The sequence below is a fragment of the Zootoca vivipara genome, chromosome 3 (assembly GCF_965207765.1).
Source record: "Zootoca vivipara chromosome 3, rZooViv2.hap1.1, whole genome shotgun sequence".
Classification (NCBI taxonomy): Eukaryota; Metazoa; Chordata; class Lepidosauria; order Squamata; family Lacertidae; genus Zootoca; species Zootoca vivipara.
The window spans coordinates 19526737-19540879 of NC_142586.1; the positions used below are offsets into that span (position 1 = coordinate 19526737).

The 14143-nt window shown below is 40.0% G+C and overlaps 2 protein-coding genes across 10 annotated transcripts in view; one reads left to right on the top strand and one right to left on the bottom strand.

Moving 5' to 3' along the window:
• Positions 1 to 7499, top strand: part of KLHL29 (kelch like family member 29) — a 415582-nt gene extending 408083 nt beyond the window's left edge. For 4 of the 5 annotated variants that reach the window (XM_060272443.2, XM_088665646.1, XM_060272444.2 and 1 more), the window contains one exon: positions 4782 to 7499. In XM_060272443.2, the coding sequence (XP_060128426.1) occupies positions 4782 to 4965 (184 nt within the window). In that variant the 3' untranslated portion in view covers positions 4966 to 7499. The remainder of the gene's footprint in view (positions 1 to 4781) is intronic. The other variant, XM_088665648.1, reaches the window with a different exon arrangement.
• Positions 7500 to 10733: 3234 nt separating this feature from the next.
• The window catches only part of ATAD2B (ATPase family AAA domain containing 2B), a 58534-nt gene continuing 55124 nt past the window's right edge, over positions 10734 to 14143 (bottom strand). For all 5 annotated transcript variants that reach the window (XM_035109985.3, XM_035109984.3, XM_060272441.2 and 2 more), the window contains exon 28: positions 10734 to 14056. In XM_035109985.3, the coding sequence (XP_034965876.3) occupies positions 14015 to 14056 (42 nt within the window). In that variant the 3' untranslated portion in view covers positions 10734 to 14014. The remainder of the gene's footprint in view (positions 14057 to 14143) is intronic.

Sequence of the window (14143 nt, forward strand, 5' to 3'; positions counted from 1 at the left end):
GATGTGGGCTACGACCACCACCATCCCTGACCATTAGCAATACTGCCGGGGACTGCTGGGCTTTGGAGTCAGTGACATCAGGTGGGCACCAGGCTGGGGAAGGCTGCTGTAGACAATTTTAAGAAATGTTGTCAATGTTAACAAAAGCAGCTGATCAAAAATGGCGCAAAGAACAACCACCACACCCTTATTTAGTATTATGAACAGTATGCATAAAATATTTGTATTTTTTTTGAAGAAAGAGTACAGTAGTGATATTATCCTCAGACATGGCCTTTACAGTGTCAAAACCGTAGACCGCATTTCCAAGTTCTTACATTTCACTGATGGCATTTCAGAACAAGGGAGTTTTAAGTTCTGCTTCAGCCTCTGCCTGTGGATGCCAGATTCTTTGCACTGTTCAGATTTCCAAAATACCCCAAATAAAACAGAAAGATAGCAGACATTACATCTTCGCACTTGCTTTAATTTAAACATAATTTCCACCAAGAGACAGGCATTAAACTTGTAGATATGTCTTTCTCTAAAAGTATACGTTTTATAAACCACTGCTCTCTCCTCTTTGAACAGTGTTCCTAGATTTGAACAGCTCCTGCTTAATCAAAGCAATAGATTTAGAACACCTTTGTGTCCAGATAATAACTCCCTTGAGGGAATTAGCACTGGGTTCTAAAGCAGAAAGGTGAATTCGCTGAATAATAATAATAATATTTATATCCCAACCATCTTTCTGGGTTTCCGCATCCACTCTGGGCGACTTACAACATATATAAAAATACCACAAAGCATCAGGCATTAAAAACAAAATATCCTGTACGAGCAGCAAACAAACCAATAAATCAATAGAAAACAACAACAACAAATAGTTTATTTTGTAACCACCAACCCCAACTTAACATTTTAACCAACACCAACCCTGCAAAAACAAAACACAGGAACCAAATTTAGAACCAGTTGCCCCACCCCAAAAGTGCATGCGTGAGAAAGTAATGTGGGGGATTTCTTGACCTGAATAACGAATGACCTGAGTTCTAGCTTTGATGATGTTGTGTCCTGATGGCACATGCTTTGGCGATACATACTTGGTGCATATATCTTTTCCCCACTATAACATGTGCCTCCAATGTTATTTCCTTTTTCTTTGAGAACATTACAAGTAGCACAGAACATATCAATGCTGGTTAATGCTGTCTAGGCTGGCGCTAGCTGCAGTGAGGCAAATTTTGATTTCAACTAATGATACATCCAGCCATGTAACTACAAAAGCCAATGATGCCCTCCTTGCCAGGCAACTCTCACCCCAGGCAGCAGCCTTACCGCCCCATTCACACCGGGTAGGCATAGGCTGGGGCCCATAATTCTGATGGGAGACTCTGCAGGTGAGCTGGGGGAGGCGAACCCCTACTCACTCCAGGTAATGCTTGCTCACTTCCAATAACTTGGAGGACAATGATTGACTCATCTTGGAGAAGCAATTGTGAAGTGCTTTCTGACCATTATTTCTGTAATTCTTACAACAGCGCTGTAATTCTTACAACAGGCTCATATTTCTAAGTGATATATCATACCCATTCATCCTTACGGGCCGTGCTAAAAAACCCCATTGAGTTGCTTGTTGCTAATAAGGCTTCTTTTTATAGTGAAGTCAAGAGGCGCACAGTTGGGGCTCCTGTTACGGGGCCTCTGATTTGTGAGGCCCATTTGTTCTTATCCTGGTATGTTGCTGGGCCACTTAGAGCTTGCAGAAGATATTTGAAACCCAAGGAGGCAGAGAAAGATCAAGTAGATGGGGATCTTTTCCAGACTGTCCATTTGGCATGTATTCATATTTTGTGTGCTATTTTTATTGAAGCAATCTTTGCTAGGCTAGGGGGAAGGGTGGAAATGAAGAAGAAATAAAAGAGTTCTGTCTCTGGAAAAGGGGAGATTGAGACACCTTCAGAACTTGTCATCCACCCCCTTTCCTGAAGAATTGTCAAAAACTGTATTATTATTTTTTACACTGTTGGGTGGGGAGTGCTTTCCATCTCTTTCTAAAAAGACAAGATGTTCCCAAACATCACTTCAGCCCTGTTACAATTCCCCTCATTGCCTTGGTATCCCCCACTGGTTGGGACCTTGTCTTCTGGATGCAAAGCAAAAAAAAAAAATTTAACCTTTCCCTTCTATGGGACAACAGGTACTAATAGAACTAAGAAACAAACTTGGATCCTGATTTTTCTAGTTACTGTCTTCACATAGCAACCACCAATATTGCCTTTGCAAGGGACCAAAGTGTTGTTGCTTTAATGGAGGGAGTGTTGAAGTTTCATCTTTCTAGAGGGAAATAACTGGTCCTTTCTCTCCTCCTCCTCCACTTCATTATATATCAGCATGTAGAGCAGGGCTTGGCAACCTGTTTACACATATGTTGAACTCCAGTTCCCATTAATTCCTTCCAGCATGGCCAATAGTCATTGGAGTTGCATAGTCTGACAACTTCTGGTGAAGAAGCTTCAGTTCTTTTGTCTAGGCCTTGTTTTCTAGCTGGACACCAGCTTTTTGCAGCTTTTCAGCAGTTCCAGTTCCAGAAATACATGTTAAATTAATTGCCCCATTGTCCAAAATCAAGCACTTAATAGCAACTGGAAAACATTTTCTATGTGTGTCGTCACTCCTTCCTTAAATCCTAGAAACCAACTACTGGACTTAAACAGTGACACTGAAAGGACAGTTTACATGAAGCCGCTGAAGAAAGGACTAATGTGGCTGTGCCAGGGCAGGTCTTAGCAGGCCTTAGCCCCACCCACCATGGTCCAATTCCTTCTCTGGCCAATGCTCAGGAATGATGGGAGTTGTAGTCAAGCAACAGGTTTGCCACCCCCTGGCATATAGATATTTTTGTTTTCCATGAGGTGATGGTGCTTAAAATGAGGTTGTGCTCAGTCTCCTGAATTTTATTAGCCCAACCAGCGAGCAGTTAAAATTATTTCGTCTGCTCATACTCACAATTAGGGGGAGATAATCACCAAGCCTACGGGGCATGCACCTGTGTGCTTTCCACCTGATGAGGGACAGCCTCTTCAGAAAGCAGACTGACCCCCTTATGCTTAATAAATAGTTTACAAATGTGAAGGGAGGATGCTAATTTCCAAACACAAATGTGTAGTGGAAGCATGGTGAGAGAGGCAAAACTGCTAGTAAGAGTCTTTGAAGACGCCTCCAATCATCTCTGTAGTCTTTGGGACAAGTTGTCAGTAACTAGCTTGTTTATTCTGACTTCTCCCAAAAAACAACTTTCCACTTCCTTCATGAAGTACACAAATTTACTGTCACTCAATGGATTCCACTGAAATCTTGGGGCAATGGAATGTCCCACTTGCCTATTCATACTAATCTAGTGTTTCAGTCAAACTTTCACCTATAGTTTAACAACCTATTGCGTCATTTACTTCACAATTTCTATTTTTTTCCTCCCTTCTCTGTGTCTATAAGTTTCTTAGCCTTCAGTCTCAAATTGCTTATGCAGTTGAACTCTAGTTTCGGAACACCATTGTGTTTAAATGACTCAGCTCTTCTCTCAGTTTATTCTCTCCTCCTTTGTGACTCCTAACTTTTTCTCATTAATTCACATGCTCACAAGTATCTCCAAACTGTGTGTCACGACACATTAGTATGTCAGCTGCAGTGTGTGTGTCGCACAAATGCTCCCTCCAAGGCTGGAAAGGGGTTAGTTTAACCTCCAGTTTGCTAGGAAAACTGAATTACTGTGTCACAAAACGATGTGTGTATAAAAAGTGTGTCACCAACATGAAAAGTTTGGAAAGCTCTGTTGTAAAGTATTATACATGGTAGGAAGCTGGGTCGTTTTGTTTGCCTATCCCCAACTCAGGGCCAATTACGCTCACACACTTTGAAGTAACATTTAAATATAGTGGTACCTCGGGATACAAACGTTTCAGGTTACAAACTCCGCTAACCCAGAAATAGTACCTCAGGTTAAGAACTTTGCTTCAGGATGAGAACAGAAATCGTGTTCTGGCGGCGCGGCGGCAGCAGGAGGCCCCATTAGCTAAAGTGGTGCTTCAGTTCAAGAACAGTTTCAGGTTAAGAACGGACCTCTGGAACGAATTAAGTTCTTAACCAGAGGTACCACTGTAGGGGGGGTTTCTGCACAGATCCAATCTGCTAAATTCTTGGGTGCAGACATACACCCAAAAATTATGCTGATTTAGAGCCCTCCACTGCTTTTATTCAGCATGTGGTTGCAAGGTGATGCTGCAAGTGTGTGCATGGGGTGTGCTCAACTCATGCTCCCTGTGTATATTCTTCATGCTTTGGAGATGCACTGTAATCCTGTGCTTATGTACCTAACACAAGACGTGTTCTTGTGCAGCACATTTGAAAGGCACATATTTTATTATTTAGAAATAAGTCTTCAACAACTTCCCCAGCAGAAGGAAGAAGCAAATTTGGCCCTCCACTAGCCATCCCCATTGGAACTTTGGTTGCCAGCAGCACACAGAGAAGGCAGTCCTTGCTTTTCAGTTTGGTGACATTAAGTGTGACGCAGTCCTTAGTCACATAAACATTGGATGCCCTATTTATTCCCCACTGTGAGTCCTCAAGACCAGTTGCTGTACCCATATTTAAACTTGAGAGCCTTCCAGCTCAGAAGGGTTTGGGTAAAATAATTAAGCTGTGTAAACATTTCTTCCAAACAGCAGGCTGGACTAATGAGTTCAAGGTGTGCTTTAGTGAAATATGACTTACTTCATCTCTCTCTCTTTCTCTCTACCCAGTGCGGTGGTTCTTGATGGAAAAATTTACGCCACGGGTGGAATTGTCAGCAGCGAAGGCCCTGCTCTGGGAAATATGGAAGCCTATGACCCCAAAACAAATACATGGACGCTTCTGCCCAATATGCCATGCCCTGTCTTCCGACATGGCTGCGTAGTAATTAAAAAGTACATTCAGAGTGGTTGATGGCCATGAAGACGTGGATATCAAACAGGCTGTCACCTGCTGAAAGTAGGCAAGAAAAAGAAACTGTCCTACAGAGAAAAATCGAGGAAATGAATAACCGGCAAACAACCTGTCTAAAATTGGGAATAATTCTCTACATTGAATGTAGAAATTCATCCTCACCTTTTGGTGAAGGAGCGGACAGCTCCATGCTATGTACGATAGTGTGACTTAACACAAGTGTGCCACTAGATGTCGTAGTGGCACTTGTTACAGAGTTTTGGTCTACCCAGGTGCAATAATAGCATTTCCCATTTGTTGTTTAACTAGGGGGAAAGGAAGAGTCTGCGTTAACACACCTAGAGAGCAAGCTCGGTTCTTAAAACAACTGATTAGGTTTTGCTATTACACGTTAAGCATCGGGCTATGTGAAAGGAAGGTCAAAGTGTCCTTACCACTTTGATTGCTACATTTTTTTCTTTTTAAACCAACATATGCTTTTCAATACCAATGACCGAGATAGAACTTATGGGACAGACTGCGTAGATTGAGGTCAGTCTTCCACCAGAGCAGATGTTTATTACGGCTCCTTAGAGCAGAGCTAATAAAAGAAGTGTGTCTGTCTGTCTACTAGCATTCCATGTCCTTTTAATGAAAAGGTTTTCTGAAATTGTATGCCAATGTGAATGTGTGGTCGTGAGGAGGGCTTGTTTCTCCCTTTCTACTGTTTTTCTACTGTATGAACAAAATGACAGCTAAATTTCTGTAAAGCAAGAGGCATCTAGGAGCTTTTATTAAACTTTTATTTATCTATTCAAAGTTTAGAATGAATATTCTGTGTTGGGTTTCCCTATTTTGAGCCAGTTATTTAAGGCAATGCCTTTTATTGGGGGTTTCAGATAGCCACTGAACGACAGTCCACTATCCAGGATATATGCCACTGTCTATATTTTTGTCAGATGAATCAAGATCCTATCTATTTTTTCAAACTCTCTCACTCTGCCTCCCCCCCCCAAATTCCCAGGTATATGTGGGAGTCTTAAAAGAAACCCTCTCTCTCCCCAAAAGGCTTTCAGTGGCTGCTTGTCTTAGAATAAATGCTTCTGCAGCTTTCTCACTGCACAGGTTTAACAACTATAATTGGAAACACATCAGGTTATTTCCTACTTTAGAGAGAGGGTGTGTGGGGAAAAGGTTCTGTAGAGTTGTAAGTATATACACAGCAGGGCTATATTTTTATATGTATATTAAAATATTGTATATTCAGAGAAGCATTGTGATGTGGACATTTCTTTATCAAACTGTAAAACGGAGCAGGTGAGATGGGAGAAAGCTGGGTCAACAGGGTTGCAATACTAACAGTAAACATACCTTATGAAGAACCTTGAGCCATCGAGCCAGCGCAGATTTTCTTTGCAGCAGCCAGGAAGAAACAGAATGGGTGCAACTGTCTATGCTCTTTCACTGAACTTCATCACGGTCATTAGAAAGAAAACTTACTTCCATCAGAAGTGTGGCATGCCACATACTGTAATCACAGAGCAAAATCCTATCTTCATTCAAATATTTGCCATTGAAATCAGTGGCATTGAGATTTTACTCCCAAGGGACGTGACCTAGTAAGTCGCTGGAAACTTAATGGGTAGCTATCCAAAAAAAAAACTCCAGCATCCTCTTGATAACACTTGGGATGCTTCCCATACAACAGGGTGTCGTTCTGTACATTTCCCTGCTCTGGGCTATATTACCAGCGCTAGAAGGGGCAAGGAAATGCACAATGCAGCAATTGCCTGAACCCTAAAAGGACAAGGGGAGGGGTGATGCTGTTTGTGGCAGCATCCGAAAGGCAGGTGCAAGAGCTGCTCTCACTCTTGCACCTTAACTTGGAAACAAGTCTTGTCGGTTACAGTGGACCTTTTCCAGTAAAGTGTGGTTAGAATCACAGCCTTACTCTGACTTATAAGTAGCCAGGGAACTGCAGCCAATGGCCAACTGATTTTGATACCAAAAAAGCTTTTTTAAAAAAAATTGGGAAGTTTTGGATAACCATACAATAAGCTGGGAGGCCAATTGCATTATTTTGTTAAGAATAAATTTATACAATGCAGATGTTAATATGAAATTCGTAACTTGCCATATTTCAAAATAAGTGCTCATCTAGGCAGCAAATCTATAAGGTGACTAAGCTCTCTGAAATGGACAGCAGTGTTCAAATTTATGCAGTTTTTGTCTTATTCTCTGAAGGGGGGAAGTCATGTGAAGTATTTTGTCAACCATAGTGCAAGTGTGAACCTAAAAGATTGGTGCACAAGTTCCTCACTGCCTGGGGCAGGTTGATTTTAGCATTGGTGTGTGTCTGCCTCCAAAGGAGGTGCTAGCTTGTAAGCCTTGCTAGGCATTTCAACTTCTCCAAATTTATCTTATTTCTTCTTTTCTCACACTGCAACAAATCTGGCTATTTCTGTGAATACTAAAACACAGGGTTTTCTGTAATTATACTGTATATATGTTTACTGTTAAGTTCTTGTTAAAATAAATCTATTTCTAGATCTAGATTCAGCATTAATTGGACTATTTTTTTGTTTAAAAACCCCAGCAACAACACTTGGATCAACTCTATGTTGTTCTTAATCAGGCTTCTTTCTAGGCACGGATGACAAAACTTTTATAGCTCTTGGAAATTAACCTGGATTCTAGCTGCTGAAACAACTGCTGTTTTGGCATTCTTTTCCTTTTACTTCTAGAACATATATTCTGCCACAATCTTACCAAGCTTTGTCAACATTTCACAAATATTTATTTCTAAACACAGATTTGTACTACCTTCATGTTTTATAATATGCTAAAATTGGAAGCCACTTCTACCGTTTGGTGAAACATTTTCAGTATCTCAGAGGAGTAATTGCAACCCACAGCTCCGCAAACTTTAAAACAGGTTTTTGGTTTCTTGCCTGTTCAGTTCAACATTGTAGGTTAGCTATAAATTGCTAGGTGGGGAACATATGGCCAGCCAAGTACAATAAACTGGTCCCAAGAAGCTCTCTAGCTGGGCAGGTTGTTTTCAGCAGTGGAACATTTTCTAAGGTCTGGTTTCTTCATTAAATGAAAATATGGGTCTCCAGACAGTGTGGAACTCTGAGATCTTAACCTGCAGTCATTTAAATCATTTTTGTTTTGTGTCATGGCTCAACTGGAACACCAGGAAAGTGACTCGTGTTTTCAATTCAGTTGCTGAAACAATCCAGGGTGAGTTGAAGGAGTTGCCAACCTTATCAACACTGGAGAAGATGTCTTATTCAGCACAAGTCAATACTACTTGGTAAGATGAGCAAGGCAGAGGGCATTTTAGTTTTGCTTGTATGTGCAAATTATTCTGGATTTCCTCTGGGAAATTGGAGGAAAGCATCTTGATAAATGAATCATATGCACATATCTGCTAAGAGATGCAAAAGCAATCTCCTTAAAAGCTTTTAGAAATTATAAACATAGCTTGGCTCATCTTTTCACCTTTTCTTGACACCAGCCATTCTTTTACTAGAGGAGTAGCGCACAACCCTTTAAAAGGTTTTTTGTACTCTTCACAGTTTAGCACAACTCATCTGTCATCAAGCAGGAAGTCTCAGAATGTTGTATCACATTTGTCATAGTAGGCTGTTAACATGATTGTGCAAAATGCTCATAGGTTTGCTGGTATAGCACAACTGGACAAGTTTAGCTAGAACAGAGATTTTGTTCCTAAGCACACATTTATCAAAATTTATATAACGCTTGATTATAACAAAGCTTCTGAGCATTTTTCAAAACTGAAAAACATTACGATCCTTAGATTTTTAAATCAAGGTATTTAAAAACAGTCAAGGGGTTATTAAAATCAGAAGTGGCTAAGAAGCAGGAGGAAAGGTAAATTCTACATATCTGGTAGGCTTGCCTAAATGAAAATGTTTTTACACAGGTGGTGGTCTTGTTACAAGTGCAGAAGGAACCTGCAACAGAGCAGTAAAGTGGGCATGGATAGGGGTACGGTAAACTGGCTGCAAGTGGTTAAGGGGTTTAGATATTAATAGTAACACCTTTAACTTGGCCTGCAAGCCAATGAGGAACCAGTGCTGATCTGAACAGAAGCACTGGTTCCTGCACTAATAGCTGGTTCTGGATTAAGCGCTAGTGAGGCCCCACAAGTGCATTGCAATAACCCAACCTTGAATCAATCAATGCCTTGATGTGTCCAGGTTGCAGCAGTTGCACCAATTGCAACTGATAAAAGGTGTTTATACTGTAGATGCTAAAGTTACCTGGGCCTCCAGCTGGATCCAGAAGCACTCCCGGGCTGAGTCGTACCTGTTCCTTCAGTGGGTTTCTGGAATTGTACAGAAGCTATCAGATCCTGCAACAAAGCTAAAGTTTTGTTAAGCACTCAAAGCTACCAGGTCATAGATAGAAACCAGGCAAAGCTGCAACTGTACATACTGCCATTGCGCTGAAGAAGGGAGCTTAAACTGATCTTTTGGAAGGAAAAATGCATAGCTGCCAAGTTTTCCCTTTTCTCACAAGGAAGCCTATTCAGCATAAGGGAATTTCCCTTTAAAAAAGGGATAACTTGTCAGCTATGAAAATGGGAACAAGTCCCCTCTTTGCTGATCCCCGGGAAAAAGTCCTCCAGCCACACAACTCTTCCACAACACCATTTTAATATGTTACACTGTGAAGTGAGTTTCTCATGCAAGTATGAGTCAAACCACCTCCAAACATCCCTGCCACAACTGATGGTGGAGAGTAAACTCCCTAAATATGTTTTGAAGCCAGGCAATGCAGTCGCATGAAGCTCCAAAGAAGTCCATGCCAGCTCATCCACTTTCCAGAAAAGGTAAGTTTTCTGACATGCTTCCAGATCCGGGAACTCAAAGTCCTTGGTCAGTAAAGTTCAGGTGTTACTCGAATAAATTCAGTAACTACATAGCTAGAAATCTGTCTAGTGCAACTAATGGGCATTATAATATCACATTTGCACAGCTCAACCATAAAGTAAGGAGGGGAAAGTCAGTGCATTAATAGTAAAGCCACCATTATCTGAACTCTGTGCATCTTTTATGACGCCACATACCAATGTAAGTCCTACACAAAGAAGCATTTCTCATACAATTGTTTGGAGCAACTACATTTATATCCTGTCCTTCCTCCAACTAGCTCCAGGTAGCATACATAATTCTCCTCCCCTCACACCCAATTGTACCCTGTTGCCACGATATTCACTCTGTATGTGTACCACAATCTCCTAAGAGCAGAACAAGTTCAGAGCAAGGCACTCTGACTTGGCACAAGATTTCTTTGGCAGAGATTAATGCCAGGGCAACATTTTCATCTGGAGTTTCTGCAATCATCCAGCAGTCTTTTATTCATGGAGTTATCTCCAGCTGTTAATACATAACAACATAGATCTAAAGAACTGTAAGACTAATTCTACAAGCCCAAGCAACACATTTCAAACAGCAAGTGAGCCCCACTGACACATGGAAAACCTCTGCCACAAAGGGCATTTTCTAAACTTAGAGGTTGAGAGGATAGGTGGAAATTCAAAAGAAGTATAACGTTCCCATTAAGTGCATCCAAGCCCTTCAATATGCCCAAAGTCACACGCTGAATCTCGGCCAACTGGACTTTTCCAAATTCTTTTGTTAAAGAGTGGCCATTATTTTTCCAATAACAAATTATGCTGCCTAAACTCTTTAATCACAAGATTTAATCCTGTGATTAGCATTTCATTAAATGCAAGGAGTATTAAGAGAAACTCAGAATTTTTACTTGTCATCTTTATTCAAGTATTTCACAGCAGTTATATTACAAATTACAGTAAAATGTCCAAAATGTCCAAAAGTTCAAAAAAAATTAAATAATTTACTTAACTAATGCAGAATGAAGTCAAGATGCAAAAAAACCTAAAAAAAATCAAGTGAAACACAATCCTGAATATAACCTATAGAGAACCCAAATTTTATCATAGCTGATGCTTACTTAATCAAAAAGCCGATGCACATGAATGAAAGCAAACAACAATACATCCCCCACTGCCTAAGTAAACCAATGTACAATACAGAAAAGAAGCAGGCAGAAGAAGCCCAGATTCAAGCTTAAGGTGAATTTACACACACAAAAGGGAGGGAGAAGTGATGACCAGCTGCAAGACCTGCCATTCAGAATATCAAACGAAGCCAGAAATGACCCTCCAACTTAAAAAGTATGGTGAGACAAGGTATTAGAAAAATAAAACCAAAATAAAACCCTATAATAAATACATTGGCATATGAGAAAACTCAAGCAACAATACCAAGGACACAAAACATAAATTAATCACAGGTGAAATTCAAGCTTGCAAATACAATTAACTCCACAGCCATGTTCATCTTAGAGCAGTTCCATCATTACCCCCACAGAAATTTAACCTCCATCTGGCCCTAGGAAAAGTCCTTTGGACAGGAGTTCATTGGTAATATTCATAACAAGGAACAGGAATTGATTTGTACAGATTATTGCCAATTTTATGTGGCAAAATAATAGTAACAAAAATACAGAGAGTAAACAACTTGACAACATGGATAGATTAACAGGTTTAACTCTACAACCACTAAGCTATTAGTAGTAAAGAAAAGCAATACATGTTTTAGTGTGGTTTTGGAGTCAAAAAGGGTGACTATATAATTTTAATGTTGCCCACTAACACATTTATATAAGCTAATTCTTCCGAAAAACCTAAACATTTAGAAGGCAGCTCTCACTTTCTTATCAACATTCAAAACTACTAAAGTTGGGGGGTTTTCCCCTCTCTCGTCCCCTTAACTGACCAGTTGAAAGCATATTCAATGTTGGATCTGAATTTAAGATACTCTTTTCAAATTATCTGACAACTATATTTAAAGGATTTAAACTTGTAAAAATTTAGTAACCTGTTAAAAATGTATGTAGTCTCTCTTTTCACAAGTGCTGCTGCTTACTTGAACAAAAGAACCTTTAAACTACAATATTTTTTTAAAAAATGCTGCAAGAACCTGAGACTTGCAAAAAAAATTAGCTTTACCAGAAACTTACTACAAAAAATCTGCTACATTTCATTTCATCAAATCTCAAAGTTTTGTAACAATTTCCATCAAAATACAAAATGCTAATGGGTTTGACGGCAAAAATATCCTAGACGTGTGTCATGGCAATAAATACTAACTTAAAAGATGAAAAGTTCCCCACAATCAAATTTCTAAAATGAAAGAACTAGTTCCAGATGCTTTTCATTTTTAATCGCACTTTCCCACCAAAAAGACAGCACTTCTACAGGAGTCGCGTTTAAAATAGTGTGACTAAAATGCACATTAGGAATGAAGACAAGTGGCATTTGAGGGGGCCTGGAGAAGGCTTGGCTAAAATTAGGGTGCTCTGCATGTACATTCTGACTGGGAAGGAGGGGGAAAACTTTGGATTACTGCAGTAGCCCAGGGCTAGGGTATGGTTCAGAGCACAAGCATGCTACTATGAAGTGGTCTAGTGACAAAGTACCTTCGCTTCGGCACGTAAAAGGTGGATTACAGCCTTCCGCAAACACTGGTGACAAGTAAAATACAAAAAGCTGAGGTAGCTGAGTATCTCTGCAGTAGTCCAAGGCTGTCTTTGTTTACTTAAAGCAAAACCTACTGGGTTGCATATTTTGGAAAAGACACTCTTTCAGTTTGTATATATATATGGATAACTACCTCTTATCAGCTTATAAATCCACCTGATCTTCTCCACGTTGCTCTAAAAGATCTCAGAGGGGCTTGTGGAGCACAGGGCGTTTTGCAACAGACTTTGCGATGCCTAAGAGTGTCTCCTCTTAATTGCCAAAGTAGAAAATGTTTCAAACTGTTGTCACGTCATTCAGCTCTAGAATTCTGCAGTCTTAACAGGGCATCCAGGGGTCCAAATCAAACAAAATGAAAGGCCGGTCAGTTGCTTTCCAAGTAATACTGCTCCATATGGGTCCTACTGAATGAGCCTGGCGTAATTCATTTTAAAAAAATTAAAATTAAAAGGCTAAAGGACTGCAGCACAAAACTGCCGCTTCTCTGCCTATGGCCACCCAGCAAGTTACATTCCCAGATAATGGAAGCCAGTCTTATACCTTCCAAAATAATGGACATTTAGAAAGAAAGAAACCTGTTTTTAAGAACTCTGAAGAAATAAAATGGAACATTAAAAAAATAAACTACAGCCACTTTGAATAATTACTGCGAAAGCCTCACAGTGTAATTTGTTTGATAAACAAATATGTGGAATAAATGCATCTTACCATTTTTAGATAATATGGTTATTTCCATAATTTAGGTTTCCGGAGAGAAACACAGACATGTTAAAACGTAATACTGGCTGCCATTTTGACGGTGTGGGAACCTGAAACTGTTCTTTGGGAACACAGGCTTTTGAAAAGAACTGTCTAACTCTGTCATTGGCTACAATCCCAACCATTTTAATAGCCTTGTCCTCCTCCTCAACTGACTAAAAAGGCACATTGAAGGCAGCTCCAGAGAGCCTCATCTTCACATTATTGTATACCAAAGTTAATTCATTTTTCTAACCACAATTTTTTTCCTTTCACTGCCAGCTTTAAAAACAGGCTTCTGTCCATTACCTCAGAGAAAAAGGGAAAAGTAAAATTCTTTTAAAAGTTGCCCACTTAAAAACAATTACATCTGCTTTATCCAGTTTGTTGGCCTGTTCCATTTTGCCTGAAGCTTCTCGCAAGACAATGCACGTAGACAGCAGAAATGAGAGCAGTTTCTGTAGCACCAAAAATCTCCCAAGTTGTGGCATTATATTCTTTATTTATAATCAAGATACAAATATTATGAAGTTCCGTTTGGTTCTTGTAGGCTGGCTGGTTTCAGGTACCTGAGACGATAGCACCAAATTCATAACAGAAAGCGAGACAAGGAGCGAGCATGTTAAGACCAAGGCTCTGCACATACTTGGTGCAACTGGAAATCGAATGGCTCAGCAGGCTGCTCTCCTGTAAGCAGCTTATGAAAAGATAAACCTGCACATCTTGAAGAGTTCACAGGAATGTTTCGAACATATGAACCGTTCTTTCCATCTCCTGAGAGGAAATCAGAGCATTGGTTATTCAGTGAAAACGACTAATTGAAAATAGTTTAAAACAACAATAACAACAACAACAACAAGA